This window comes from Bombus flavifrons, chromosome 16, assembly GCF_040668555.2.
Source record: "Bombus flavifrons isolate JBK064 chromosome 16, iyBomFlav1_principal, whole genome shotgun sequence".
Classification (NCBI taxonomy): Eukaryota; Metazoa; Arthropoda; class Insecta; order Hymenoptera; family Apidae; genus Bombus; species Bombus flavifrons.
The window spans coordinates 8,214,377-8,242,086 of record NC_138457.1 but is presented as its reverse complement, the minus strand read 5'-3'; the positions used below and the strand labels follow the sequence as shown (position 1 = coordinate 8,242,086).

The 27,710-nt window shown below is 38.9% G+C and overlaps 1 protein-coding gene and 1 long non-coding RNA gene across 5 annotated transcripts in view; both read left to right on the top strand.

Annotated features, from left to right (window-relative positions):
* Positions 1-27,710, top strand: part of Stacl (SH3 and cysteine-rich domain-containing protein) — an 80,157-nt gene that overhangs the window by 38,400 nt on the left and 14,047 nt on the right. For all 4 annotated transcript variants that reach the window (XM_069129712.1, XM_069129709.1, XM_069129710.1 and 1 more), the window contains 4 exons: positions 19,214-19,470; positions 20,173-20,565; positions 21,202-21,458; positions 22,129-22,240. In XM_069129712.1, coding sequence (XP_068985813.1) covers positions 19,214-19,470; positions 20,173-20,565; positions 21,202-21,458; positions 22,129-22,240 — 1,019 coding nt within the window. The remainder of the gene's footprint in view (positions 1-19,213; positions 19,471-20,172; positions 20,566-21,201; positions 21,459-22,128; positions 22,241-27,710) is intronic.
* Positions 23,590-26,844, top strand: LOC138188183 (uncharacterized). Its single transcript, XR_011175396.1, has 4 exons — positions 23,590-25,376; positions 25,569-25,686; positions 25,761-26,252; positions 26,285-26,844. It is a non-coding gene; the product is annotated as an uncharacterized LOC138188183 (long non-coding RNA).

The following is a 27,710-nucleotide window of genomic DNA, read 5'->3' as shown; positions in this document are numbered from 1 at the left end:
GATTGCCTGCCTAACTAGGCCCCCTGTTTGCTCCCGGATCCTCGTTCCAGCAGCTCTTTTACGCGGTCTTACGAAGGTAGACGTGTCGTGGCAGGTATATGTGATACGTATCTGATGATAGGATACGAGGCAGAGGGGAGAAGACGATTAGGCGAGGGGATGCTGGCAGGTCTGATTGCTTATGTTTGATAGACGACGCAATTGCAAAGATACACGCGTGTATCGGGAGGGAACGTATCACATACACAAGCGAGTGCAGGAGTACTGTATCAGGCAAATGTCTGGCCTGTGAATATACCTTGCTATCGTAACTTTTGACTGAAAATAGGGAGGGTGTTGCCGCTCGGTAGGGCCATTGATATAGCTCCCCTTCGGCCATGAGAATCTGGTTTACACAATAGCACAGCCAGATAGAAAGGGGATGGAATATATTAGGTTGTCCGGAAAGTTTTTTTCATTTTATAAGAATGATAGTAGATGAACGACAATTTCTGTTTTATATTATTTTATTGAATTAGGCATTTATTCTAATTCTATTAGTGCGTCTTTATTTCCTTATAAAACGAAAGAAACTTTTCGCACAACCCAATAGATCGGGTACCTTCTGGACACATCTCGTGTGACGATATCACCGTGTCGAATCGCCTGGACCGAGATAAGAATCGGGTGTCGATTAAGAATACGAGATGAGCGTTTGCAGATAGCTTTTTTTCACTTTGCAGGTATTCTTGGTTCACCTGGTTCATTTGACTTTCTTAGGCTGGTTTTTAGCACTTGGTCTCCGCAGGCTGTTTGGAGTGGCTCTTTTCTCCTTTCCAGGCAATTGCGCTGCAAGTGGAGCTTCTTTGGTACCAGGCAGTTTCTTTGGCCAAGCTCGTCCTCAGCTGTTTCACGTGGACTCATGTGGTGTTTGATGTTGGATATATGTTTGAGTCTGTGTCACCTGTAGAAGAGAATTTTCAGAGAATTTTCCGCGAATTTTCCGTTGTTTTTATGAATTTGTTCCACTTGCTTTTCCCTCTTTCGGGGCAATTACTCTGCTAGTGGAATACACAATATAAAGTTTAATTAAGCTCTACAAGTTTCAGTAATTAAATTTGTTAAAATTAACCATATAATAATTTTACTAATGCAACGTAAATTACTATACTCAACTATAACTCGAAGACACAATTCGACGGCTGTATGTAAATTGTATGTAAAATGTAATCGCGTCTCGTTACATGAATCGCCCTGTATAAAATAACGACACGGTGATAGCGAAAGAAACACATCAGGAGACCTTGAAATCCCATCGTCATTTCCGCTGCTGATTCAATAGTTGAACGATTCAAAATTGAACGTGTCTTGATCGCGATAAGAGACACGAAGAGGGTGGAAAATGTTCAGCGACTCGACCACGATAACCGTAGCTCTCTGACAGCAATTAAAGCGAAATTCATTCGCTGCGACACATTCGTCCAGATGTTTTTCTCGATCGATTTCATCCGCTTCGGCAAGTCCATCGGTTCGTAAAATATATTATGAAATTATTGGAGCGTTGGAAAAGTTCAACAGAGTATCGTGGGACCGCAATTAAACGAATTAATGTAGACCGGTTTCAAAATATGTACATGCTTGAATAATTCCTCTCCGTGAAGCTGGCCATTATTCTTTGTACAATTTTTTTTTCTTTTTCAATGAGAACAAAAAATAATATGGTTAACGTGGATTTGGATCGCTGGAATACTACATGCCCTCGAAAAATATGTATTCACCCGAATGGTAAAGGCGAGGTATTTTATGTGGCATAAAAACGACAATTTTAAGGTCTCTCAAGACGTTTCCATAGAGAATCCGCGTTACGTAAGAGAGTTTAATGTGAAAAGGATTTGATACAATAGAGATTTCAGTATTTTCTCAATGTACAATTGAAAGCCTCTTGTGTAAATATGAGAAGTCTCTATATCCCGGAGAAGATACAGTAAAGTAATAAAAATAATAGAAATAACGTAGAGAAGAGGAAGAAAAATAAAGAAAGAGGAGACAGGAAGGATGAGAGAGAGATAGAGAGAGAGAGAGAGAGAGAGAGAGAGAGGAGGAGGAAGAAAATGAAAAGAAGAGATGGAAAGAAACATAAGGTTGGGAAGAGAAGAAAGTTATGAAGAATAAAAAGGGTAGAAACCCTTAGTGAATACTTAAGTTTGTTCTTGCTCATTTCAGAGTCGAATATCATGTAACACCATCCCCTCATCCATAACTCATACTCCAACTTAACCCATCATAATCAAACTTGGACTTTTTTTACATCTTCTTTTTCTTCTTCTATTTTCATTGAAAGAAGATATCAACCGTTTCGCTTAAATTACATCTATTACGATAAAAACGTCGATAAGTAGCCGAGAATTTTTTTACATTTTTATGTTGCACGAAAACCTGGAACAGTAAAGAAAAAAAAGAAGAAGAAGAAAAAATAGGCCGAAGATAAAAGATCCAGATTGCCTGTGAAAGAATGTGAAAAATGATCTCTGCGAATACGTTGCAAACACTTACGACATACCGCAACAATAAAACGAACCATACTGTTTGTAAAAACGATAAAAAGAAGAATTCCAGGAAATCTGCGAACTCTTTCGAAACGGTAAACAACGAAGCCAAACATAGCGGGTCCATTAGGCAGATAATAAAATTTAGGATGGCTTCTAAAAATGAAAACGTAGGCAGAAGCCGTGGCGAGGTTTCAGCTTACATGGAAACTCGATTAAACGACAGGACGAAATAACATCGTTAAATAATGCCATTATGGTCAGCCATGGTCTGCTGATAAACCAATCGATCTGTAACGATAATTGATAGGGCGTAGCGTGCAATCTTATTAGAATTACGGATTCCCGGCAGAAACTTCGTTTTCGGACGTTCTAATCGGGAATTTGAATGCCTCGTTGCTCGTATAATACGAAACATTGGCATGAGTTGTAGAAGATTCGATTGAAGGTTCAGAGGGAAAGTTGGCTTCTAACGTAAGCTAAACGTAATCAAAAGCTGACCTGATTACTATTGAAGTGGAATCAGAGACACCTAGAAATCAACTGCGAATCTAATGTAAACCTAACCTCAAATCACTTAGTTGCCAACACAATAAATCCTAACCTATATAATCGAAACATAATGCAAAAGAAAGCGAAATCTAATCTAAACTCAATCGAAATATCGACCTTGTAATTCGAATCTAATTTAAACATAACCGCGTGACGTTTCACGAAATTCGTATAAAATTGATCGTACGTGCTATTAATTCGATTTAGCGAAGGAAATTACGGACGAAGCAACGAAAATCTGATTCCGAATTACAATAATAGTTATAACGGGTTTGAAGCAGATATATCACTGGATCGGTCGTTTAAACAGAAATTAGTTTTAGATGAGGTAAGTTAAATTAGGTTAAACCAGATTGATGTAGATTATTTGCAGGTTAGAATTCAGTTTAGATCACACTTTCGGTCCATTTGGCACGAGTTAGTATTAACTTGTGTTTCGTCTCAATGCGGTTGTGCCTGCTTCCTAGTGGATATTCTTAGAGTTAGGTTAGGTTCGAAGTGTTTAAACTGCTAACCATTTAGCTAGCTTCTGTTTGGTTGATGTTAGGCCTGAAGACTATTTCGTTTTCAGCGTGGATCATTGCCAACGAATATTCACCATCGATTCATCTGCCATGCAAATTTCACTGAAACCGCAGTATCTTCGATAAACTGCCTTTTCAAAACATTATCCGATAGTCAGTGCTTTAATTCACGACTGTATTGGCTATCGTGGCTATACGTGATACCACAGCCCAAATTAGTCAGCCTTGATCAGTACAATATTCCCATGCACTTGGCTAGATCGAATGGTATTCCAAAGCATCGTTTGCTCTCCCATTACCCAACATAATGTGTTACCGAACGAGACCTGTGTGTTCGTTTCTGCCAGCATCGTTTCAATCCCGGAGAATCGATCGAGGGATTCAAGAGTACGGTGAAACATATCGACACCGTGATACCTATCGAATGATGATTACACAGTATCGCAAATACTAATTTGTTAAGTGACATGGTCCTGATGGCGAGCTAACACGAACGAACAAGAGAGGAGGAAACTGAGTAAATTGTACGGAAGTTTCATGCCACTGTAATTACTTGCTCTATCCTCGCCAGCAGCTGCATTAATGGAGCCCCATTAAGCTTTATAATAATGCACAGTTTAAATAGACGGTTGACCTTTTCCTGACTCACTCTGCTCGAGAATGTGTCCAACAGTAAGGAATTGCTGCTTTCGAATCTTTGATAAAATCTGCCGGTATCGGTAAACCAATTTTGCCAATCATGTTCACTTGGAAGTTTTAGAAAAAATTACAGGAATCTGGGTCGAGGTATCTTGCAAATGAAGTTGCTTGTCCATTTGAATTAGATATGAAAATTTCGAACGAGCGGAAGCAGAACTTTGACGTTGAAGGTATTGAGAATTTAATAAAACTCGGACGGAAGAAAGGAGAATGAAAAATATACAGGAAAGAAGATAATGCAAGGAAACAATGAGTTTTGCAATAGTTACTTTATTGCAAGTCTTTCTTATTCAAATTGCTGGAATATGCAAAATATATTCAGGATATTTTCAACTAAGTTTTGTCTACAGAGTGATCTCCTCCTGTCACGCCCTGTACACAATTTCTAGCATAGCAACAAAATCAGACCATCTAGTCCTGAAACAATGGAAGTATCAAATGCAGGTTAAGCAATATAAAATAAACCCAGTAAAATGTCTGTAATTCGAACCATCGGTTGATACACTCGAATTCTACGAAGCTGACAGCACTTGACCTAAAGGACTGCACTCGAACGTTGAAACTGAACTGCTTGAACGTTCGAGGATCCTCTCATCCAACTGTCTCTCTTCTCCACATCAATTTCACAACGATCATTTCTAGATCAGCAGCATCCAAAAATATCGCTATACGACTCTTCGCTCCCCCCATGGGAATTAATCTTCCATGACGGTTATGAGGGGTTCAGTGCGACGAGACCAGAATTTAGGGCAACCCAGTAATCAGTTTAATTAAACAAAGCAGTATACCAGGATAGAACAGGGTAATTGATGCTGTTCTTGCACATTTCATATTACACGATGTAGTCCAGTTTCACCTTATGTCAAATACTATTGGAAGTGCCTATGTCTCAGTCGCAAAGGGACCCAGATTCCAGGCGTGGCGGTGATTCAATTGGGCCAAAGTAGACGACGTCCGGCCGAAGGACGAATCGCCTACTTTTCCGGGTGCATAGCTGGGCCATTTCGTCACTGGGAATTTCGTCATTCCTTCTATAATTACAGTCGCCTTCGTGACGCCAGATATCAAGGATGAGACTCAAGAGATTTCGGCTAAAATTACCGGGCCAATTACCGCGCGCTCTAGCCAAGCCTCTAGGAAACCAAGAGACCGAGAACTCCTGGAGAGTCGAGGCCTTGGGCTGTAGTCCACGGAAGTTGGATCTTCCGCGTGTAATCTAGCCAAGTTTCGCTTTTCTTTATCTGTGGCGATCCAACCATGTCAGAAGTTTAATCCTTCGTAGACATTACTGACAGGAAGCCTCGCCTTCATTGCCTGGCAACTAATACGACATCTGCTTCTCTCTCTCTCTCTCTCTCTCTCTCTCTCTCTCTCTCTCTCTCTCTCTCTCTCTGTCGTGCAAAATATACCTAATCTTAGGAACCTCTAGGGTTATTGACAGGTTATTTCTAGGGTCTAGCGTGTTTGGCTTTTTTCTAACCCCAGATTGGTTATAGGGTAATCCTTTTAGTGGCCAGACCAATAGCATTTGGCATAAACTGAATTGGACCTTGTTCTATAACTGTATTATTTATAACTGATTTATCTTTTCGGAGATTGCCTCATATTGTGGCCTTGTTTGACCTAACCTGTATTCTCTGCAGTATAATCTGATAAATCCGATGTTATTATGAGAAGTATGTAATATATGAGATCTCCAGGTTTATCGAGTGGTTCTCTGTTTGTCTCTGTTGATTGATGGTTTAGTTCTTTCCCGAGCCTAGATTGGTTCTAGGTTAATTTATCTAGTGGTAGGCTTAATAATATTCGACATGGACTGAATTGGATTCCCTTGTGTAGTGTGAAAACCGATTCAAACAACGTACATTCTGATGTTTAATTAGGCTAACTGAGTTGCCAAATTTAGTCCTGATCTCTTCTAGCCTAACCTTTGGTGTCTTATAATCCATCTGATAGAGTCCTGTCGGAACTCCTGTCAGAGTTATATCTGATTTGGGGAATTTATTTCAAGCTTATTGACAGATTTATTTTCGGGTTCCCTGATGCCAGATTGATTCTAGATTAATCTCTAGTAAATAAACCCTAGGAAATGCAACAGTATTTGTCAGGAACTAAACTGGACTACGTTGTGTAATATGAAAAGTGGGAAAATTGCATCATCGACACAGATCTATCTTAATACACTATTTTGTTTGACTAAGCTGACTAGGTTGCCCCATATTTTGGCCTCGTTTGCCCTACCCTATATTCTTTGGTATCTTACGATCAGCTGGATAGAATTTGGTTCTGTCATCAAAACTAGATCTGACCACTTCCAAGCTTTCTAGTTTTAATTCTTCTTTGGATTTATCAACTCCTAGCTTGAACCGAACTAATGTATCCATTAATAAACCTCATTAGACGTGACGCGAATTTATTTAAAGCCCATTTTAAATTGTAAAAGTTGGAGGAACTGATCTGTCTTCATATACGCTTTGTCTGACCTAATTTCTCATGATTGATCTGACAAACTTTGATTACTGTACTATCGCAAACTTATTATACTTCTATGTATTTCATTCTTCACTGATCCAAAATTAATCCTAATTGAATCCATTGGTTCGTACAAAAATTGAAAAGCAAATGAATGAATTACGCCAATGATAATGATTTATCTTTGTCTATCGCATTATTTGTAGTCTGCTTTTACATTTTCCAATCTCACGATCGATCCAGTAAACTTTAACAGAGTTTGATCCTGCATCTGAATCCAGGACTTTTCAATTTTATTTCCTGGTCCTGCTGCTTCGTTCAACGATTCTTAATTTTTCGTTGAGCGAAGTTTGATCCTCATAGTGGTAAAACCCACGGTGCTCGCCTAATCAACTCTGTCTGCCTCGACTGAAACAGTTGAAACTGCAAACTGGCTAGAGAATCAGACTGACAACGCTATTTTCCTTTATCTGTTTCTCGTTCTACCCGACAAATTGAATCCTTTATTGTCCTCTGTGCCCTCCACTCTCGCGTAATTGTTTCATATCTTCGCGAGGTCCTAGCGACCTCTAAAGCTATTGAACGAATTTTAATGCCGTCTTAATGCACGTGCTATCCACCTCATCTCATCCCCAATTTCACTGATCCCACAGGATGATTCGCAATTTAGGGTGAACGTAGAAAGAAATCCTTTGATCCCGATGAGAATTGGGACACAGAATACTGTCGAGGTTATGCTGCATGTATTTTGGATACAGCTAAATCTCTGATTATCACTCGTTACGTGTCCTCGGTGATTTTTCATCAGTGACGCACTTGTCTGAGTTAAATGGTGCGATTTAAAGGGCCATTTATATGAAATCGTGTGGGTAACGTTTTGATTAACGTTTTGTTTAACAGGTTCTATGTCAGTTCAGTCAACCGTTGTACAGCTGCCATAAACGATTCATGGCCACTGGTGGCTCGCTCGACGATTAGCGAAATTTTGGCTGCGGATCAACTGTCGCGCGACTGTTGCACTTCCTGACCATGGGACGTTTGCATTCCCCCAAGTTGTTGTCACTACACGTGCACCGAAAATAGATTACAGCTCTGACTTTATGTAGCAAGGAACTTTGAAAAACTCGTGGCTGGTCGCGTAGCTTAGATTTTCGAGTACGTGGGTCAGGTCTACCTTCGAAGGTCGTCTTATCTTCAAGTTTATGGAAGAATAGGTCGCGTGATGAATCAACTTGTCAGGGATATTTTTTAATTCCTGACCTAACAGCGAGGACACGCAACTCTGCGTTGTAAATTTGGCTTTTCAATAACTACGCTTGCAACAAAATCATGTGAAACCAGAGAAGACCAGGCTTTCGAGACTCAAGTAGAAGTAGCTTCTTGGGATATTCTTTATCCTCGAACATTTTCCAAGTACAACAAGCTGGAAAGAATCGAAGACAAAGCTTTGCCGGTGGCGTTAACAGGTTTCATGTGTCCGCACGATAATTCACAGCGCGATGGAAAGTCGGAGATCGAGGGAGATCGGGTTCGGATCACTTGATCCCGGCCACATTAATCGACCGGTCATCCATCATATTTCACTGTTGATCCACGTAAGCCACGCGTCACCACACATCTCCTGGAAATGCTCGTCCCATGGTCCACGTATCTCAGCGATACGTTACACGGTTGTAATTCCTCACGATATCCGAGTAGACGGGACGAACTGCGATACGATAAATCGTCCTGGCTGCGTTGCTGCTCCCGTGTGCCAAAAAATGTATCCTAGTCCAGTTCAAATTGCACATTTTTTCAGGCGATCTTTCAACCGGTTGCAGACAGTTGGTTTTTTTATTTCCTTTCTACGTTGGATTAAAGCTGGAGAGGCTACACTGCAGTTGAAGAGCTATAAATTCTATCAAGTACATGCGTATCTGACGCTTGATCAAACACGATCAAACACGATCAAACTCTGATTCCTGCAAAACGAAATTTTGTCTTATAAATAGAAAACGGTCTTTCATATTGCCACAATTTTAATGGGAAACATACGAAGATATTTCTTGGTCTTCTTCATGTCCATTAAGTACATGCACAGCTGACACTTGATCAAACACGATCAAACACGATCAAACACTAATTCCTGCAAAACGAAATTTTGTCTTATAAATAGAAAACGGTCTTTCATATTGCCACAATTTTAATGGGAAACATACGAAGAAATTTCCTGGCCTTCTTTATTCCATTAAGTACATGCGTAGCTGACGCCTGATCAAACACGATCAAACACGATCAAACTCTGATTCCTGCAAAACGAAATTTTGTCTTATAAATAGAAAACGGTCTTTCATATTGCCACAATTTTAATGGGAAGCATACGAAGATATTTCTTGGTCTTCTTCATGTCCATTAAGTACATGCGTAGCTGACGCCTGATCAAACACGATCAAACACAATCAAACTCTGTTTCCTCCAAAACGAAATTTTGTCTTATAAATAGAAAACGCTCTTTCATATTGCCACAATTTTAATGGGAAGCATACGAAGATATTTCTTGGTCTTCTTCATGTCCATTAAGTACATGCACAGCTGACACTTGATCAAACACGATCAAACACGATCAAACACGATCAAACTCTGATTCCTGCAAAACGAAATTTTGTCTTATAAATAGAAAACGTTTTTCCATATTGCTACAATTTTAATGGGAAGCATACGAAGAGATTTCTTGGCCTGCATCGTGGCCATATATGAGCCACGGTATTTATCCATTGAAATCGCGCTTAAATATAATCGAATATAAACCTCGGTCTTAATTGGCGTGACAGGAGTACGATAAACGTGAAATCCAGGAAACTTGAGACGACGTCTCGCGTTTATCATCTTCGTTATTCGCTACGGGCATAATTAACGGTTCTTTGGAATTCGATAGTCGAACCCCCGCGGGCTAACGTCTCCCGCCCTTTCAATTAACCCTGTCACGTCAATTTTCATGCGACAGGGCGATCGATATCGCCTCTGGCGAGGCAAATAAGCTTGATGTCTATTTGCCAGGGATTAGGAATTACCCTCGTTAGAGTGTTCAATAGTTAAGAACCTGCTCGTCTTTTGCTGTCTTGGATCCGAACCTTCAACACGCTCGTCCCCATAAACCCAGGATTTTTTCCTCTCTTTTTCGTTGTACCGCAACAATTTTTAAACTACTCACTCAGAGGCACCATCTTCCATCCCTTAGATCGTCAAAGAAAAATGACAATAGCTCTGTGAATGCTGCGTCTTGGAGCAAATATTTATATTCATTGTTATGGCTGAGAATCTCAACAATCGCTTCATACGTGCCGTGAGATGAAAAATGATTGCAAACCGCTGCTATAGACAGGTATTTTGAATGATTTAATTCCAAGTAATATCTTTTAACGTTACTGTGATTCTCACGCGAATTACAAATTATAGCAAGCAGTTGAATGCAAATGAATCTGCAGCCTAAATATTAGTCCAATACGTGAGTCCAGTTTTGACGAAAACTATATGCAGCTGTTGAAAAGTAGCTCATTTTGATGGCAACGTGTGTGTTAGATAAGTGAAATCTCATTGCATTTCGTTGACTGTTTGCTGTTCTTAACTACATTCTGTGTAGTCTGACAAGTGGAATTAGATCGGTAGAACGGGACAGGCAGTGCTGAGACTAGTGGAATAGGTCGGTGGTCTGACCTAAAGTAAGTAGAGTAAGACAGCCAGTGATCGGATTAGTGTCACTTATCTGCAGTCTAAAAACTTTCTTCCTGATTTCTTGCTGTTCCTTGTCTTGGATCAATAAAATTTTCGAACTGCTGAGGATTACAGTGTGACAAAGCATTTGATACGAAACGATGTAATTTATCTTCCTCGTGGTCCCTTGCTTGCTCAGAATTGGGTGTAAAGGGATAACCTTGAGATATAGGCGAAAGCCCGTGAGCTTTTATTATTCCTCGATTATGTCGAATGAAATTTAACGTAAATATATAACAAATAATAAATGTACAGGGATAAATATATAAATAGGGGAACGTTTATTTATTAAATATTAATTTTTTATGTGACAAATTTTATTTCTTTTTTATAGCATGCTATTTTTACAATGTAGGATTCAATTATTTTTCAATAATTCAAAAATTCAGAATTTGTAAACATATTTTTGGGTAAACAAATTTGTAAACATATTCTAATTTTTATTTTATCTTTAAGCAATAATTATGAACTAAATTAGGCTGAAAAACATAATAATGAATCTGCCAAGATAAGAATATTAAAAATACGATAGTATAATAATAATAATATACTATAAATAAAATAATGCAAATAATAATAATACTAAATAATAACTGGAAATAAAACGTTGAAGATAAAAAAGGTGAAATATATAGCCGCGAGTTGAAAGTGGAAGAGGAGTAAAAGCTGTGACGGTAAGAGTGGACAGATTATCGATCAGGCTTACAGCTAATTATTTTACGATTGACCTGATGGCTCTATATTCATCGGTCATCCATGACAATTCACTGCGTGCCTCGTGTGCCTCGAACGCAGCTGTATCGATTGCGTGTTCATTGGAATTGACACGTACGTGAATAATTGAAGGTGTCAAATAGCAAACAGACTAGAGACGTGGTCCTATTCGTAATTAGAAACCTGTTATACCTAATCGATTATTCGAAATTCCAGTACCAAAGTTCATCAGATTCGTTCGAACAAAACGAGGAAATGTCGAATGGAAAAATTTCCCCTCTCATATTAAATCTGATTTAATTGTAACTTTTAATCAAATTAATCAACGTACGCGTATTGTGATCGCTATAGTCGGAAATAGAGAAAGTGAGATGGACAATAACGCGAGATAAGATCAGCCTAAAATCATAGTCTTCATAGAAAAACACCATGTTTTTCAAAAAACCCATTCTTTTTTTTTTAAGATTTTTTAAAAGATATCATAAGGATGACATTTCCTAAAACAGAGAAATATTCATCTCTGAGAAAAAGAAAGAAAAAAAAGAACTAGATGGAACTAGATAGAACTACATAGAACTAAAAAATACTAGACAGCGATTTAACTCCTAACCTATCGACACTTCCCGTATATTCCTATCGTGTGCGATCAAAAATGACCGATGATTAAAAAGTTTTTTGTATTTAAATTTTAAATAGTTTTTTGTATTAACTTAGATAATGGTTAATTTATAACTGAATGTATATGAAATGATGAACCTTGAGAAAATTTCGTGCAAATTTGCTTTTGCTTAATTTCAATTATAAACCTAAATAAAAATACACTTTTATTTATATAGAGATATATCTCATTCATGTTCGCTGCACTTTTTACAAATTATCTTTGTTGAGAATTGTGGATCTTTGGAGCCGAAATAATGTTATAGGAACACTAAATTTACACTAACGATTCATATTAAAATAGTAATATATTTATTTAATGGACGATTCCTTATATATTCATCGATACATACTTGTCTCAGCACTTTCTTCCATAACCGACTCTTAACCGACTCTTAACCGACTGACTAGTTTACAGTCATCTGTTTTTCGGGACGCCGTGAACACACATACCTCCACACACCGACACTCACATACAAGCATCTCTACTACGCATTTGACTCAGTCCAGCATAGAAAATCACACATATCTCAACGATCTTGTTATCAAATGTTGTAACCTTTACAATATTCCACTTGACAATTTTGTCGTAGCAATGAATCTGAACTTGTTGATAGTTTCATTGTATGGTTTTTTTCCTGCGATTTTTTATACAGCAGTAACGTATGCACCAGGTTTATAACAATTTTGTGAATCCTCTGTACGATACGGTAGAACAGACAAATAATGAATTTCCCTCTTTGTCTTTCGAGCGCATTCTCACTAATTTTTCTCTAATTATACTAATTCGTTGGGCCGTCGCAGTCAACAAGTTTCAGCAGAATGGTTCTACACATGGTGGAGTAATTTAATGTTTTAGAGGGAAAAGCGTGTCAGGTTGACACGAGGGACGCGGCTCAGAATTGAAACACATTTTTCTACGAACGCGTAAAAATCGATCGGTAGAGGAACAGGAGGATTTGCATTGGTAAAACAAGCAATGGAGAACGAGCCTATTTACGCCGCTTCGTCCGTGTAATCGATTCCCGTTATCTGGAGGAACCCGGTGACACGGACGCGTGCACACGGTGCCGCGTGTACATCGATCGCAGAGACAGACGTATTCAAACAACGACCTTAATGAAAGCACTCGCCTAAACGAGAAGTCTTCGCGAAACCGGCTCAGGTTACCGACAGGTAACCCTGGCAACTGGATCAGGAGAGCTTCTGCCATTTCTCTCTTCCTTCTTATTTTTCTTTTTTTTTTTTTTTTATCGATTTCTTGCAACGTTTAAGTGGACAAGGGAAAGAAATGTGGTTTTTAGAAGGGATTTCTAGTAAATGAAATTTTCTTCTTTAGCGTTGTTTTGTAGGTTAGGAGGAGTATTTGTGAAATATTGGCTTATGATATTTTAGGGCCCTGCGTTGTGATATCCTAATAGAAACGTAAAAAAGGAAATTTTTTCATTCTGACAAGCTTCTGTGGGCGAAATTCTTTCTATTCTTGACGAAGGTACGATAGAATGAAAATTTAGCGACTTGTAACATTGCAATAAGCACAGCCTTAGCAACTGGCTTTTGTAGAGGTTAGGTTTATATCAATTTGTTGTGATATTCTACAGAAGTAGATGTTCGTTAATTTTGGCTTCCTTCTTGAGGATGAAACTGGTTACGCTTTTTATGAAAATAGAAAAAACTGTAAGCATAATAGAATAAACTAAATAATAATAATAATAAATAATAATTAAATAATAATAAACTAAATAAATAAACTAAATAATAGAATAAACTAAAGGGAGACTATAACATTGCAATCATTTTTTTGTCAGGCCAAATGTGACCTTAGGAATTACCCAAGAGAAATTCTGATGTGTCTGTCTCTCTTCCTTCGCATGTAACAGTTTCTTGCAATATTTAAACAGAATGGGAATGAAAGAGAAGAAATCTGTGGTAAAAGAAATTTGAGAAATTTCTTTGCGCTCTCGTGTTAAGCAAAAAATATTTATGAAACTGCATAGAAAGACTGACTGAGACGAGTCTCTGGCACAGAACAGAAGTTCTCTTCCGTTTTTTATAACACAGTATTTGGAAGAAACAGAAGAGAAAATTTGAATAATTTCTTCTGAGCGTTTCTTTATGATAAAAGGAAGCGATATGAAAAAAATTGAAAATTATAGCGGAATGGTGTCTGGGAAACACGAGTTATGATTATTCATTAGGCAAACCAATCTTAATCTCTCCTTTTCTTTTCCTGCAATGACTTCCTGCAATATTCAACACAACCAGAAAGCAGATTATTTCGGCGAGTCGCTTGGGAATCCTTCTGGCGATCAGGATTATTATGCAAATTGAAGTTTAAGGTGTTAACAGATCAACTTTTAGTTTAGGTCCGAAATATAATTTTTGTGCCAGGTACAAGGAACACAGTTGCTCCTACAAAAAAAAGTATATTTGTATAAATAAATATTAACCATCGTTTGATATGCAGGGTGGTTGGTAACTGGTGGTACAAGCGGAAAGGAGGTGATTCTAGGCGAAAAAAGAAGTCGAAAATATAGAATAAAAATTTTTCGTTCGAGGCTTTGTTTTCGAGAAAATCGACTTTGAATTTTCGCTCGGTACGCGTGCACTTTATCGCGTCTCGTTATAACGGATCTCACTGTAGATCGTTGTCTCGATTGACGTTATTTTTTTAATTTCTTAAATTTTTAATTTTTTAAATTTAAAAATTTTTAAATTTTTATTCTATATTTTCGACTTCTTTTTTCGCGTAGAATCACCCCCTTTCCGCTTGTACCACCAGTTACCAACCACCCTGTATATCAGGAATAAACAATAAAGAAGCTATCGTGTAATTATGAAAAATGATTTATACGTACACAATGATAATGCGTGCAACGCAATTGTTGATATCTGTTAATACCGAAGAATTCAAAATTGAGGATTAAAGCGATGTATTCTTTCGTGCACGAAATGTCAGATACACAAGAAATCTGGTGGAAGAAAGAGGGGGACGCTTAAAAATGGTATTTGTTGTTTGAAACTTGCGACGAAAATAAGAAGCGGAAATCGAAGGAAACGTTTTTCAACACGGAATCAAGGAAGATGGCTGGTTGCCGTGTTCAGGGGTTCTTTAACGCGTCGGAAGTTTTCTGGGACAAATCGCCTCCGGGATGAGTCGAGGGTTCGCCAAGTTCTTTTCGTTTCCAGATACGATCCACATAGCCGGCGTCTCGTATTCCCTGCAAAGCATGACGCAATACGAATCAAATGTATCTAAGCATTTTAAAAAATTGCTGCTAGGAATAATTTGGTTCTCTCTTACGTTGGTATTACTGAGCCGTTTATTAATTGTCACAGCATACGACGTATTAATTTCTCGAATATTGTCGCCGAGGTTAGGGCACTTTAATTTTAATCTTACTCGAGGTTGAAGTTGAACCGAATCCATGAAATTGTAGGAGAATGACTTCATTCGTTTTGTAACCTGATCGTCCTGGCATTGCCGCTACAAAGTGGTATCATCTCTAAATCAGTTGAACACGGTGATTCGAATGTGAATACGCTCGTTTGTCACTTGTTTTTCATTGAAATTCGGATTTCAAATGCACGTTTAACACGAATTAAAAATTTAAGTAGCCTGATCCAGACCTGAGACGAATCAATCATACATGTACATAAAAGTACATAACCTAATTCAAACCTAAAACACACATACATACAAATACACGTACGATTAGCTTTGTCATACGTTTGAATTAGGTTATGTATTTCTACATACATATATTTGTATCTACACGTACGATTAGATTCGTCTTACATTTGAATTAAATTACTGAAATTTTTACTTCGTGTTAAATGTATATTTCATTAGATTCGTCTTAAGTTTCGATTAAATTACTTAGATTTGAAACTCTCCGTTCTAATTTCCATCCTACGCGTGTTCGACACGATGAAATCCATTATTGGCTCTATTAATGCTTCTTCATTGTACGTAATATAAAATTCAAAATATGATTGAGTATGGAAAAATATAGTAACCTAATCCAAACTTCTCTGTTCATTTACGTAGACGTGTATATGACTCTTCTATAGTAACTTTTACTTTATTTATAGTAACATTTTCTTTTTTTAGTTTCTAAAAAACTCGTCTGCTTCAGCCGACAAAATTGAGGACCAATGGTAGCTGTTAATGAGGGAAATTAATCAGGAAAAGTCGCAACTTCGTCTGCAACAAGAAAAATATTAATACCTGATGGCGTGATTTCAAGCTGGCTTATTTCGTTAGACCTGTGTGAAGTTTACCGTGTCACGGAATTAATCGAGCTCGCCCCCTTATTTTTAGAACACGTCCGCGTAATTGAATGTCAATTCCGTGCTCGTTAACCAGCCGCGACGTTGGCAACACTGTTTCGGGGAACGTCAGTGGTAATAATTGAGTTTTTCTCTAGGGACTTTCTTTCCCATGTGATCGTAATTTAAAACTTCTCCAACCTTGCAAACTGAAATAATAAAGTAATTACAGATCCGCTGAAAAACCAGACACGTGTCTCGCTATGACGAACATACGCGAAAATAAATTACTCTGTTCCATTTCAAGAATTCTATTTCATTCCTATAAAAAATTATTTTACCGTTACAACCGATAATCGAATATTGAAAGGGGAGACACGTGTCAAGCAGAATGCACGAATTGGTTCATAGCACAAAGAATCAAAGATGTTTGCTTCTTTTTTCACTAATGAAATTCCGCCCCACTTATCATAATTTCTCCCTTTGTGAATTATCTTACAATCTCCTTTGAACGCTTCCGTTTCTCCAGCGTGAAGCTCGATTTCTATGAAATTAAAATGGATGGATTGCTTGTTACACAATGAAACACAGACGGATAAAATTGATATCGAATCGAGCACAATGGAAAAACCTAAGAGGATCAATGAGAGCCGATTTGCAACATAGTCGTTGGGTGGGACATAAAGGGGCGAGCATTAATAAAAAAAAAAAAAAAACAACGAGAATACATCATGCAATATGTGATATGCGAGATAACATGAGACACGTCAGAACGAAGTATTATTGTCGAAATATTTCGCAGCTGCAGTTAAAACAAATGTAATGTCAGCAATGATATCGAAGATTTCCATATTAAAGTATCGAAATTCGATCGACATCTGCCACGATCGCAAGTCGGTGAAATGTTAAAATAGATTTTTAGGAAAACTGTAATCGTTAGCTACGTAACATGTAACCGTGGTAATTGAACGGTTTAACGATCGGATGTTTCAATTACGTAATTGTACAATCTGACATAACCTAAAAATCGCCATCTATGTTTCTATTTCCTACACAAAGTACAAAATATGACTAATTTTCAGCCATTTGACAATAGAATACTATAATTGCTTTGTTTCCTAAATTAGCTGATATATAAAAAATTCTAATTTGATAATTCCTTTATAAATATCTGGTGTGTAAAAGTACCACGATATCCGATGTTCTGTCAAGTCCGTCAAAAAGATAAAAATTTCGATCGATTTTACGTCAGAGACAGGAAACTCTGCCAATTCCCTTGGCCAAGTTGCGTCTATGTTACATCGAGGATTTGACCACGCGAAATGCGTATTTATTTTCGGATTTCGTGCATCATGAAACAGCCTGTATATCCGGCTAAAAGTGGCCGTCATACGTCAACGAGCCACGCGATCATTGCACGCGTAAATATTTAGTCGATGCACGCGAAATGCCTTTTTTATTATCACGGATTCGTGAAAATCGTCGTTTCTGGAATTCTTCGAATATCATCCACTAATATCATGTAATAGCAAATTCTCCGAATGTGCCTCTAAGCTTAGCTGACTGCAATACCAGATCCATCTTATCTATCAGTCATCGAATTTGACTACCATTAATCTTAAATCTTAGAAATTACCTAGAATTGGTATTCATGTGATATTCACCGCAAATACGCTTATCTCTAATGAGCTAAAAACATTGAACCCTAATACTAACCTGCTACTAACCCTAATACCAACCTAACCTCCAATTTTGTGGTCGAATTAGACAGTAGTACCTTCTGTACTATTAGCACTGAAACCTTGAAATCGCGTAGCTTTGTTATTCACCTAATATTCGCTGTAGATCCAACTAGCCCTGCTGATGATCCCGAAAATTCACCGAACCCTACTCTAAATCCCCTAAACTCACGTAGCCCATTAGTCTAATTGACGCTTAGTGCCATTATAGGCGATAACGTACCGGTTGATGGATCTCGTTAATTTTTAATGAAGCAGCCTCGCGTTAACGTACGATCAACACACTGGCCATTATCGTTATAATTAACGAGCTGATCGATTTATCCCACGATTCTCTAATTGTTCTTCGTGGTCTACTATTTTCGAACAACTCCACCACGGTTGGCACGAGGAAGGATTATTTCACTCAGAAACATATTTGAGCTTCTTACATAGCAAATTTGACAACTGAGCGGAACAAGGACTAAGACAAATTGATACAAACGTGTGAGTATCGATGAAACGCCTTGGCACCAAAATTTCAACGATTTCGAAAAACCGACCCAATCCCTTTGGTCTATGAACAGCTTAATTCTGTAAGAAATTCAAAATTGAATGTTAAGATGCTGAAGCTTAAGACGTTGAAAGAAATAATTCTACCCAACTATATCTTTGGCGCACAATGCATCCTTTGTGCCACATTTACTCGCTGCTGGTAATTGTTTATTGATACAAGAGCCGGCCAGTTCTCCGCGTGTTGAAATATTTGAAGAGAACTCGACGCCTCGTGTATCCTGTACCGCGGAACCCGATCTGTGTCTGACATTACGCACCCTCTCGTCTGTCTACGCTTTCATGCAACCAGTATCGAACAACCACGGCCTTCGACACACTCGTCCAAACGTTTTAAACAAACGTCCCATTTAATTAATCGAACGGTAGCTTCGGACAGATTGAAACGTCGCTCGCCGAAACAGATTTGTCTGTCGAAGATATAGAGACACGCTATCGATCAATTTACTATTTACTTTTCCCATTTTGTTCCAAGTGTTAGAGATAACTCTGTAGTCTCGTTCAAAGATTCAGCCATTCTATGTGTAACCATAATGGTATTGAGTGACTTGAGGACTTCGATATTAGGTTAGGTGATGTTAGATCTTCAAAACTGGCTGCAATTCTAGAAACTTGGCATTTGGTCCACGCGCCATTCCACAGACTCGACGTTAGTTCTGAATGATCCTAGAAACTCAAGGTCATTAGAGATCTTACAACTGTTACCAAATCGAAGCCTGTATTTAAGTATGTTCCTAACCTAACTTATGTTCCACAGTGTCAGAGTTCGCGCAGGAGCTGGGCGCGGCAATGGAAAGCCACTCGGCAACCGTACGACGTCTTGTCGACGAGTTTCGCAGCCGATCCGGAGACACCAGAGTCGATTCCGGCGGAATGCGTCGAGTTTGGGAAAGTTTACTGCGCCAGGTGCAATCAGATGCAGAGGCTCACTTGGATCTGGCCGCGGTTCTCCAACAGCAGCTGTCTAGGCCCACCTTGGAGGCCAGCTTCCACCGAAAACTCCAGTCCAGGAAGGTAATTCGCTTCAGATTTCTGCATCCACGAAAATCGAACGAGCCCTTGATAGCAAAACTTTGTTCAAAATGCATGGCATGTGGTACAAATGTGGCGAAAAGTGGTTTAAGTTTGAAGGGAGAAATTGTCGCGCGATATAGTCAAAATAAGATAAGGCACCTGAATGTCTTTGACGACGTCGATAACGTGAGAATCTTCCAAAGAAATTGCACGTGGGCGTCGTTTGCCTGCTTCGAGATTGCTTCCAGCTCAATGTGATCGTCGTATCGCGTGCGGTATCAAGGGGTTTCCTCCGAAAGCAGATAAAAGTTGCCAATACAACTGCTTTGAGCATTTCCTTAACGGACCTCGGTGTATCTGAAAATTGAGATTTACGATCGATCCAGAGCTGCACGCAATGCAAATTTGAAGCTTTAGGATGATGCCACCAAACCTACATCTTACCCCAACCTAACCGAAACTTGATTCGAATGTTTCATTCTTAACAAATCTACTAATCTCGAGTAAGCAATTAGGCGACCAGTATCGATTTTCAGAGACCTGTTACAGTCGAAACCCCACTGTGGCTTGACAAAATCCCGACTGAAAACTATTCCACCTGAACCGAGATTTAGCCCTAGTCCTAAAACCATAATTGCAGGAGAAGACTGGTAGCATAAAAGAGAAAGAGGATGATAAAACCAAGGAAATTCCATATTGCAGGTGTTTGCTCATCGCGAGGCCTACGAGCAGGTGGTGGCGAAGACCGAGGAGAAGCTGCAGCGTGCCCGCGCGGATTACAAACGCGCCTACGCCTCTCTCTTAATGATAGATGGCGGGAGTGAGCAGGAACTGAAACGCGCCTACTACGAGGCGCACAATGCGTACGTTCTTCAATTGAAAGCCACGAATGCCATCACGGAACGGTACCAGTCACAGTGCCTGCCTAGTCTGCTCGGTGAAATAGCGGAAGTATATGAGGAGTTATGTGGATTGGCTTGCAAATGCGTGGCTGGAATATCGGAGGCAGCCGCAGAGAGGGCTGGGGATCAGGCGAAACGTTATCAAGCGGTAGCGAAAGAGGCTCAAGTCATAACACCGCTAAATGATTTGCAAGTACGTCAGATTGACTATATTTCCCAAGTCTTCCTTTATCTGTCCTCGTTTATGAGCCTTGACTCAATTGTTTGCGTACTGTGAGTGGCGGAATGAAGAGGGCAAGGGAGGGAATCCTATCAGTCGGCAGAACCGAATTAGGGTTGTGATGAGCTTGCCAGTCAGCCAGGCGTAAAGCTGTTAAATCCTCCTATTTGTGAGAGTCCTACATGCTCGGTTGAGATTAGGATTCTTAGCTTCAGACGACAGGGAACTGTAGGGATATTATTCCGTTTCTGGTGCTGCTTCCTAGGATAAATAGTTTTGGGAAAACTAAAGCTTGCGATTTTTAGAAATACAGGGAATGGGTTTGTTGTTCTTACAAATACACGAGAAGGGAAAAAGAAAGAAAAAGGTGATAGCTAGAGACAGAAATGGAATCTATATTTGGAGCACATAGATCGTGTCTATATTTGGCAAAGCATGCAACGATGGGATTTATAATTATCATTTATCAGCAGAGCTTGCAGTAGGTTATTCTATGATCATCCTATCCCACAGAAATGGAAAAAAGATTCAGGTGTCAAAAAATAATGATCAGCCTATTACAGCTTCAAGCCGTTATTCCACCTATTAAGACCAGAATTTTGTGTCTAGATTCTGGCACGGAGCCTATCAGCCACCGCGACCCCATCGAAGAAGCCCTCCAGGCGGCTGTTCGTGGCGCCAGGTCCGCCAGAACAAATACCCATGGAAAGAATCAATCAAATACCGTCGCTGAGGGACGAACTAGCACCAACAGGAACCAGTACTCTGCCCCTGATGGAGGATTTACGACGAGAGCACGATAGCCTAGCTCAAGAGATCACGCGACTCCAGGACGCCTTGGATACGTTGATCCGCATGCAACGAAAGTGCGTTAACTTATCCACCCAAAACAAATATTTAGAAGTTAATAAACTACTCTGCGAATGTGCGAATCTCCTGTCTTAAGTGGATACGGTTTTCAATGAGTTAGAAGAGGTAGAGGGCCAAAGTAGGTGATCCAATCTTGGTCGGTTAGGCGTTCAACGTTGGGTCTTCCCGGATACAACGTAGATACGTTAACCTATCGATTCAAATACGAGATTTATAATTCAATAGACCATATCACAATCGTGTGAATCTGATGACACGAATAGATAAGATCACAAGGAACAGAGCGGCAAAATGGGCAGCCCCAAATCTTAGCGATCAAACGTTAAATGTAGGGTTTTGTAGCAGTCTACCATTTAGGATTTGAGGAAAAGTAATTTCACAATATTGCCAGTGTTGGCATTGAGAAGAAGGTACGATCGATAACGTGGAGCACCAGTAAAATATAGAACCGCGAATAGAAATGATTAATGTCTGACAAAAGAATTCGTTCTAATTACCTCTCGTTCCGCTTTTCGGTGGCTGGTTCAATTTATTAAAGGTAAACACGTTACAAAGGGCCACGGTTCTCGAGTGCTGGTATTTCCAGCTTACAACACTCGACACGTTCGCGGGTTTAATTCCACGAATCCCGAGAATCGCTAAACGGTTTCCTTTCTTTAATTGCAGGAGCGCTGAAAGCAATCTTTACACAAAAGTAGCCGAGCTCCAGGAAGACATCTCTATGAAGCGTTTCGAGCTAGGGGAGGCACAACTGTACCTCGCAGCCGTGCAAGCACAGGTATTTCAATTGATATTATTTTGTAGCAAACATTCTGGTAAACCTGATAATTATCTTCAAACCTACGTTTGATGGTTCTCTCTGTTCCTTTGGCATGGAAATTTTAACGAAACATTCACTTTGAAAAAGGTTAGTGAAGATACAAACATTTGTAAGGTAACTTTTCTAGCAGTGCTGTTTCAGGACAATATAACAAACAAAATTTAAATACTCAGCTTTACTTTATCACGATAATTTTTTCATTCTTCCGTTTACGAAAAAAATTACTCATTAGAAAGTAGAAATCAGAAAAATATTCTTAGAAAGTAATATTTTTAATGGACGAGTGATGTAATATGTAAAATGCTTGAAAATTTGTGAAAATGTTCCTTACATTTATATCACTTTCCCTTAAGAATCTCAACCTATCGCGTTTCTCATTTGCTCGGTAATTTTAACTTTCAGTAACCTTTTTCCCGTATTTTTTTTTTTTTCTTTTTCTAAACTATTTAAATGAACCGTCACAAGATCGATAGCAGAAAAAACGGAGACCTATTAGTGACTATCGAAAGTTCGCTCGCAAATTGCTGCACTTCAGTGCTGCCAACATAAAGTTCCTATCGGGAGAAACCGTATCAGAAGTTCCGTGCACTCGGATTAAAAACTTGCTACTTCCATAGCGAACCAGTGTCGTTTTCTTGTTTAGAAAACCGCGACAAGGGTCGCGGAAAGTTTTTTCATTCGTGACAGAAAAGTTTCTGTGTTGCTGCTATGACAGAAATCAGATATGTGTGTCCTGTATGTGTGCGTGTTCGAGCGTACAGGAATCGTTTGACGACCTAGAAATTGGATTTGCGATGGATCCCCGAGGAAACATCCATCGTAGAAAAGAAAAATCACCGATTTCACGCTGCTGTTCCCTTACACCGAAGGTTTCTTTAGATCTGGCAGTTTCTTTGTTGGTGATTCCATTCAGACCGTGAAATCCTCTGATGCTGCTACCTACAGTTATACATACATTAGCATAAGAAATTTTTCAATCACAAAATGTGGTTACCTTCCATGGTTGAAAATTCAAAGTAATTCGGTATTGTTAGATCATATTTTTAATAAGCTTCCCAATTTCACTAATTACAAATTCTATTATTCAACATCTTTAAATCCCAAAATCGTACGAATTTAATCCTTCAATTATTCCCAGGTGATACATAACAACATAACCTCCAATAAACTTTTTCATTTCGTCACGTATCGATTAACATTCATCGTCTTTAAATTCTAGAATATTTACTTATCAAAAAATAAAATTTGATATTATTATTCGAACGAAATTTTCTCTCAACCTAATCTCAACTGATCGAACCACGTATCAACGAACCAAATACCGAGAAAATTCTTCGAGTGATTCAAAGAAGATTCTACGCAGAGTCATCTGGCGTGAATTCCTAACCTGAACCAATTTGTCATCGGCCAGCGAAAGAGCGCGAGCACGACGGTATCACAGATCAGCTGTCAGCAAAAGCATTATCCTCATCAGCAATCCAACCACCTAAACAGCCGGTCGAGTGTACGAGAACGACAAAGAAGAGCAATCCGTGACACTTTGTTCAGTGGGTCTTCAGACACAGTCGGTCGGAGAAGTCTTGCCGGGACAAAGGAACGTGTCGATCTCGGCCGCGAGAAAAAGAACTGGTCTCGCGGAGCATTCGTGGTTCTCGAGTCGAGTGGCTGAGCCGATTAAAATTAGCACGAGCCTCCCATTGTTCCCTTCCACGGGCCTCGAATAAGTACAATGCACCCTGTTTGTTCACCTGCACGTGCTGTGCCGCAGTTCCGTGCCTCCTCTCGTACGATCCGCGCCAGATCGGTTGCCGTTGATAAGACGCCATATTGGAAACTGGTAATTGATCCTTCGATGTGAGTAGACGAAAGAAAAAAGTGTTCTTCTCAGCAGTTAATGCATATCGATCGGCTTTAAGATGGTTTTGATGTCTCTTAATGGGTTTGATTTGGTGGACGGAATTACAAGTGTATTGTGATGAAATGAATATTGGTCAATACCAATATTATTGGCTATTGATGGCTATTAAACGGGTATTTTGAGGTTAAAATATTCAAGCAGAGGATATTAGATGGGAAATTTGTATATTGTTGTGGCATTTTGCAAAATTTAAATCAACGATGGTGTCAAATTATCAAGCGAATTATTCTTCTAGTAATACTCTCTCATAAAGTATCATAACGTTGATAATTCCATTAGAAAACTAGCACGACTGTTTTCACATTTTTACAGAAAGTAACCTATCCTAAGTAACCTAACTAAAATCAACTCAACCATCGTCATCGTCGTCAAACACTAACATTCGACTCTAAATTTGAATTAGAAGATAGCAACGAGGTTATACGAGGGTAAAAGAAGCAAGAGAAAAATTTTTTAAATCAGCCGTGGCAGAAGATAAGGGGCACAGAATCCTTTGTCGTCGAGCGAGACTCGGAAGACACGTGAGACAGACTTTCGCTCTGACTCGTATCCTGAAGGTAGCTACACATAAGAGCCGAGCTTTTCTCCGGTCACTCATTTCCCGAAAAAGGAATGAATTATGGAGGGATAGGCGGCGAACGGTCGTGAAACGAGCGAGGTAGTCAAAGAGACGTAAATTTGCGATCGCCTTCTCTCGTGAAAATAACTTCAACACACACGCGCTTCTAGAAACGCTCGCTTCAGCGAGTTCGAATGCCTCGACGCGCATCTGTCGATACTCGAATTCGCGAGGAAGTACGATCGGAACTTTTCAAACGTAGATACGTCAGAAATGATGAGAAATATGGGAAAAATAGAGCAGATTTAAAAGGACAAATTTTCGTCGGTGAATAGTAGAAACTATATAGGGTGCCTTTAACACGTGTAGCTATCTGTCGATATTTGAGCTGCGATCAGATTACAACCGATGCTCTTCTAACGTACGTCTGTATGGCAAACGATGACAAATACGACTGTGAAGTGGAGGAACAATAAGAACGAGGTATAGTCAAAACCGAGAAAAATAAGGCTAATGATAAATTGACAAACAGTGATGAAAATGCTAAAGAACGACGAAAGCTACGAAAATGATGTGGAAGATAAGAATGGTGGAGGAAAACAAATTTACTATAAAAGGTAATAGAAATCGTACAGGTTATCTCGCGTAACTGAGACAGTACAGTAACTACTTAACACAGTAACAGCCAGAAGAAAAGTTTCTAACCTATAAATCTAGGTGTTTCAAAAACTTGAAGCTTTCCTTTATTTTCTCTTCGTATCTCTGTATTTGATTCTCCATATACGAAATTATGAGGAAATTTATTTCAGACGTGAAAACATGGCGGAAGTTAAGGCGCGAGATGCAAATTTGTCTGGTATGCTCTTAACTCAGATTAAACTCTAAGTCACAGTCATCCTACGTCTAACGTGACTAATAAAAATCCAAGTAAAATTCCAACTCGTATTAATCTACATAATCTGCATTTACGTATTTGTATCTAATCCTTGATCTAATTTTAGACCCAACTAAATGTCCCTATGAAACTTCAAGATCGACAGTAAACAGAATTTGTGAATGGGAAAACAGACACAGAGGAAACATAATGGAGGAGGAAATCTGTTCTTCTTTTTTTTTCTTGATAAGTGTGAGGCAGAGGCGTGAAGTATACAGCCCCATTCAATGACATTGATTTGCATACGCCTTTGAAACCCTTTTGCATCTACCTTTCCATCGAATTCGTCGTCCTCGGCGAGAAGATTGGCCTGATTCAAGCGTTCCACACGAGCATTCGCTAAATTCCACAATACGACGTGTCCTGATCCTTCAACTGGCACGCCAAGGATGACTGAATACCTAAATGTAGGCTGATCCACACTCCATTACCTCCTAAAATAGCAGCCTCTGTGACGTTGCCAACTTTTTACCGCAATGAACATTTAGGCTTCTCATGAATCTGAATAATTGTCTGCCAACCTGAATATTGATAGCAAAGGGCGATCAATGATATAGTAGTTGATCATTCTAGTCAATAGTCAGTCAATAGTTGATCAGTAGTCAATATCCTAATATTAATATTCTTTGTAAAAATATTCCAGAAAATTTGTAAAGCTTAGGCTACCGATCTGTTAGCTGATGAGAGCTGCTGGTAAACGTCTTCGGTAACAAAGATGGTGCTATAGTCATGCTCGTAGAACACGAGAATTGGCCACGTAGTGAGGAAGATTATAGATTGAAGGAAGGTCGTTTAACCGGTGCTTTCACCACCAGGGGATCGATATCGTGGCCGAGTCTTGGTGAAATTTTCAGCAAGACACGTCCTAATGGACCTGTCAGCGGCCACCAGATACCAGTGTCTATGGAACAGGCTAGATATCGATAATTGCCCGCTTCGATCCATCCTAGCAATTTCCTTTACATTAGGCTTCTACCCTAGCCTCGATCACTTTGTCAAGACGATGAAGGAAGCTTGTGTTTTTTTATCTATCAGAGATTTAGAGGCTAATTTATAGAAGATGTTGCATGAAAGAGAGCGATAAAGAAGAAGAAAAGGTACTTAAATTTAGATTTCTTATCTGAGCGACAAAATTTGAACTTTATTAGCCACGTAGAGAGAATTTTACAGGCAACTATGCTCTGTACAAAATGATTTTGAAGTGAATTTTTAGATTTTCTTCTTCATGTTTCTCTTTTCTTTGTTTTCTAGTGGAACGTTGAAATATTCAAAAAGTATGCCCGATTGATATGGAGCTGCGATTAAACGATAAAAGCTGCTGCAGTTCTTTGAAAACGATTCAATTTAGCCTGCACTTCTGTAGGTTAAAATATTCAAGGATATTTCGATTCCTAGAAATTTCTCGAATATGTAACGAGTAGTTATATAGAAATCTCATTGGAGTGAGAAAATTACTTGGTGTATCTTCAGAAATCAAAAAATATCGCTCCAATCGTAGCAACTGAAACAAGATCTGTCAATTATCTTGATTAATCAAAGTGGAGGCTAAAATATTTTTTAAATATTTTTTATCTGGAAAGGTAAATCATGAGAATTGTTCATTGCTCTGAACCAATTAACTTTCTCTAACTCTCGAGCACTCAAAATTCTTCTAGAAATTGAGAAATTGTGCTGATCCAAAGTTGAGAAACCTTTGTCAACAATGAAATCAAAAAATGCTTCTTCAACTGGCAACATCATTTCAAATGGCTTTGGACGCTCGAAACTCCTATCTTGTCCAGTTCTGCATATTAGTTAAAACTTCTATAATAGTCGGAGTCCTTTTGAAATGTGCAGAAACTGTTCCAATTAAAGGATTCTAAATTGCTATCAATGAAAGAATCAAAATGATAATATTTTAAGAGAATTAATTTTTAGATTAATTTAACAGATTAATTAATTTATTTATTTTCTTTTTAGATTAATTTAATGATATTTTACAATTAAGAGAACTACTGCGAGTGCTTGCAGATTTTCA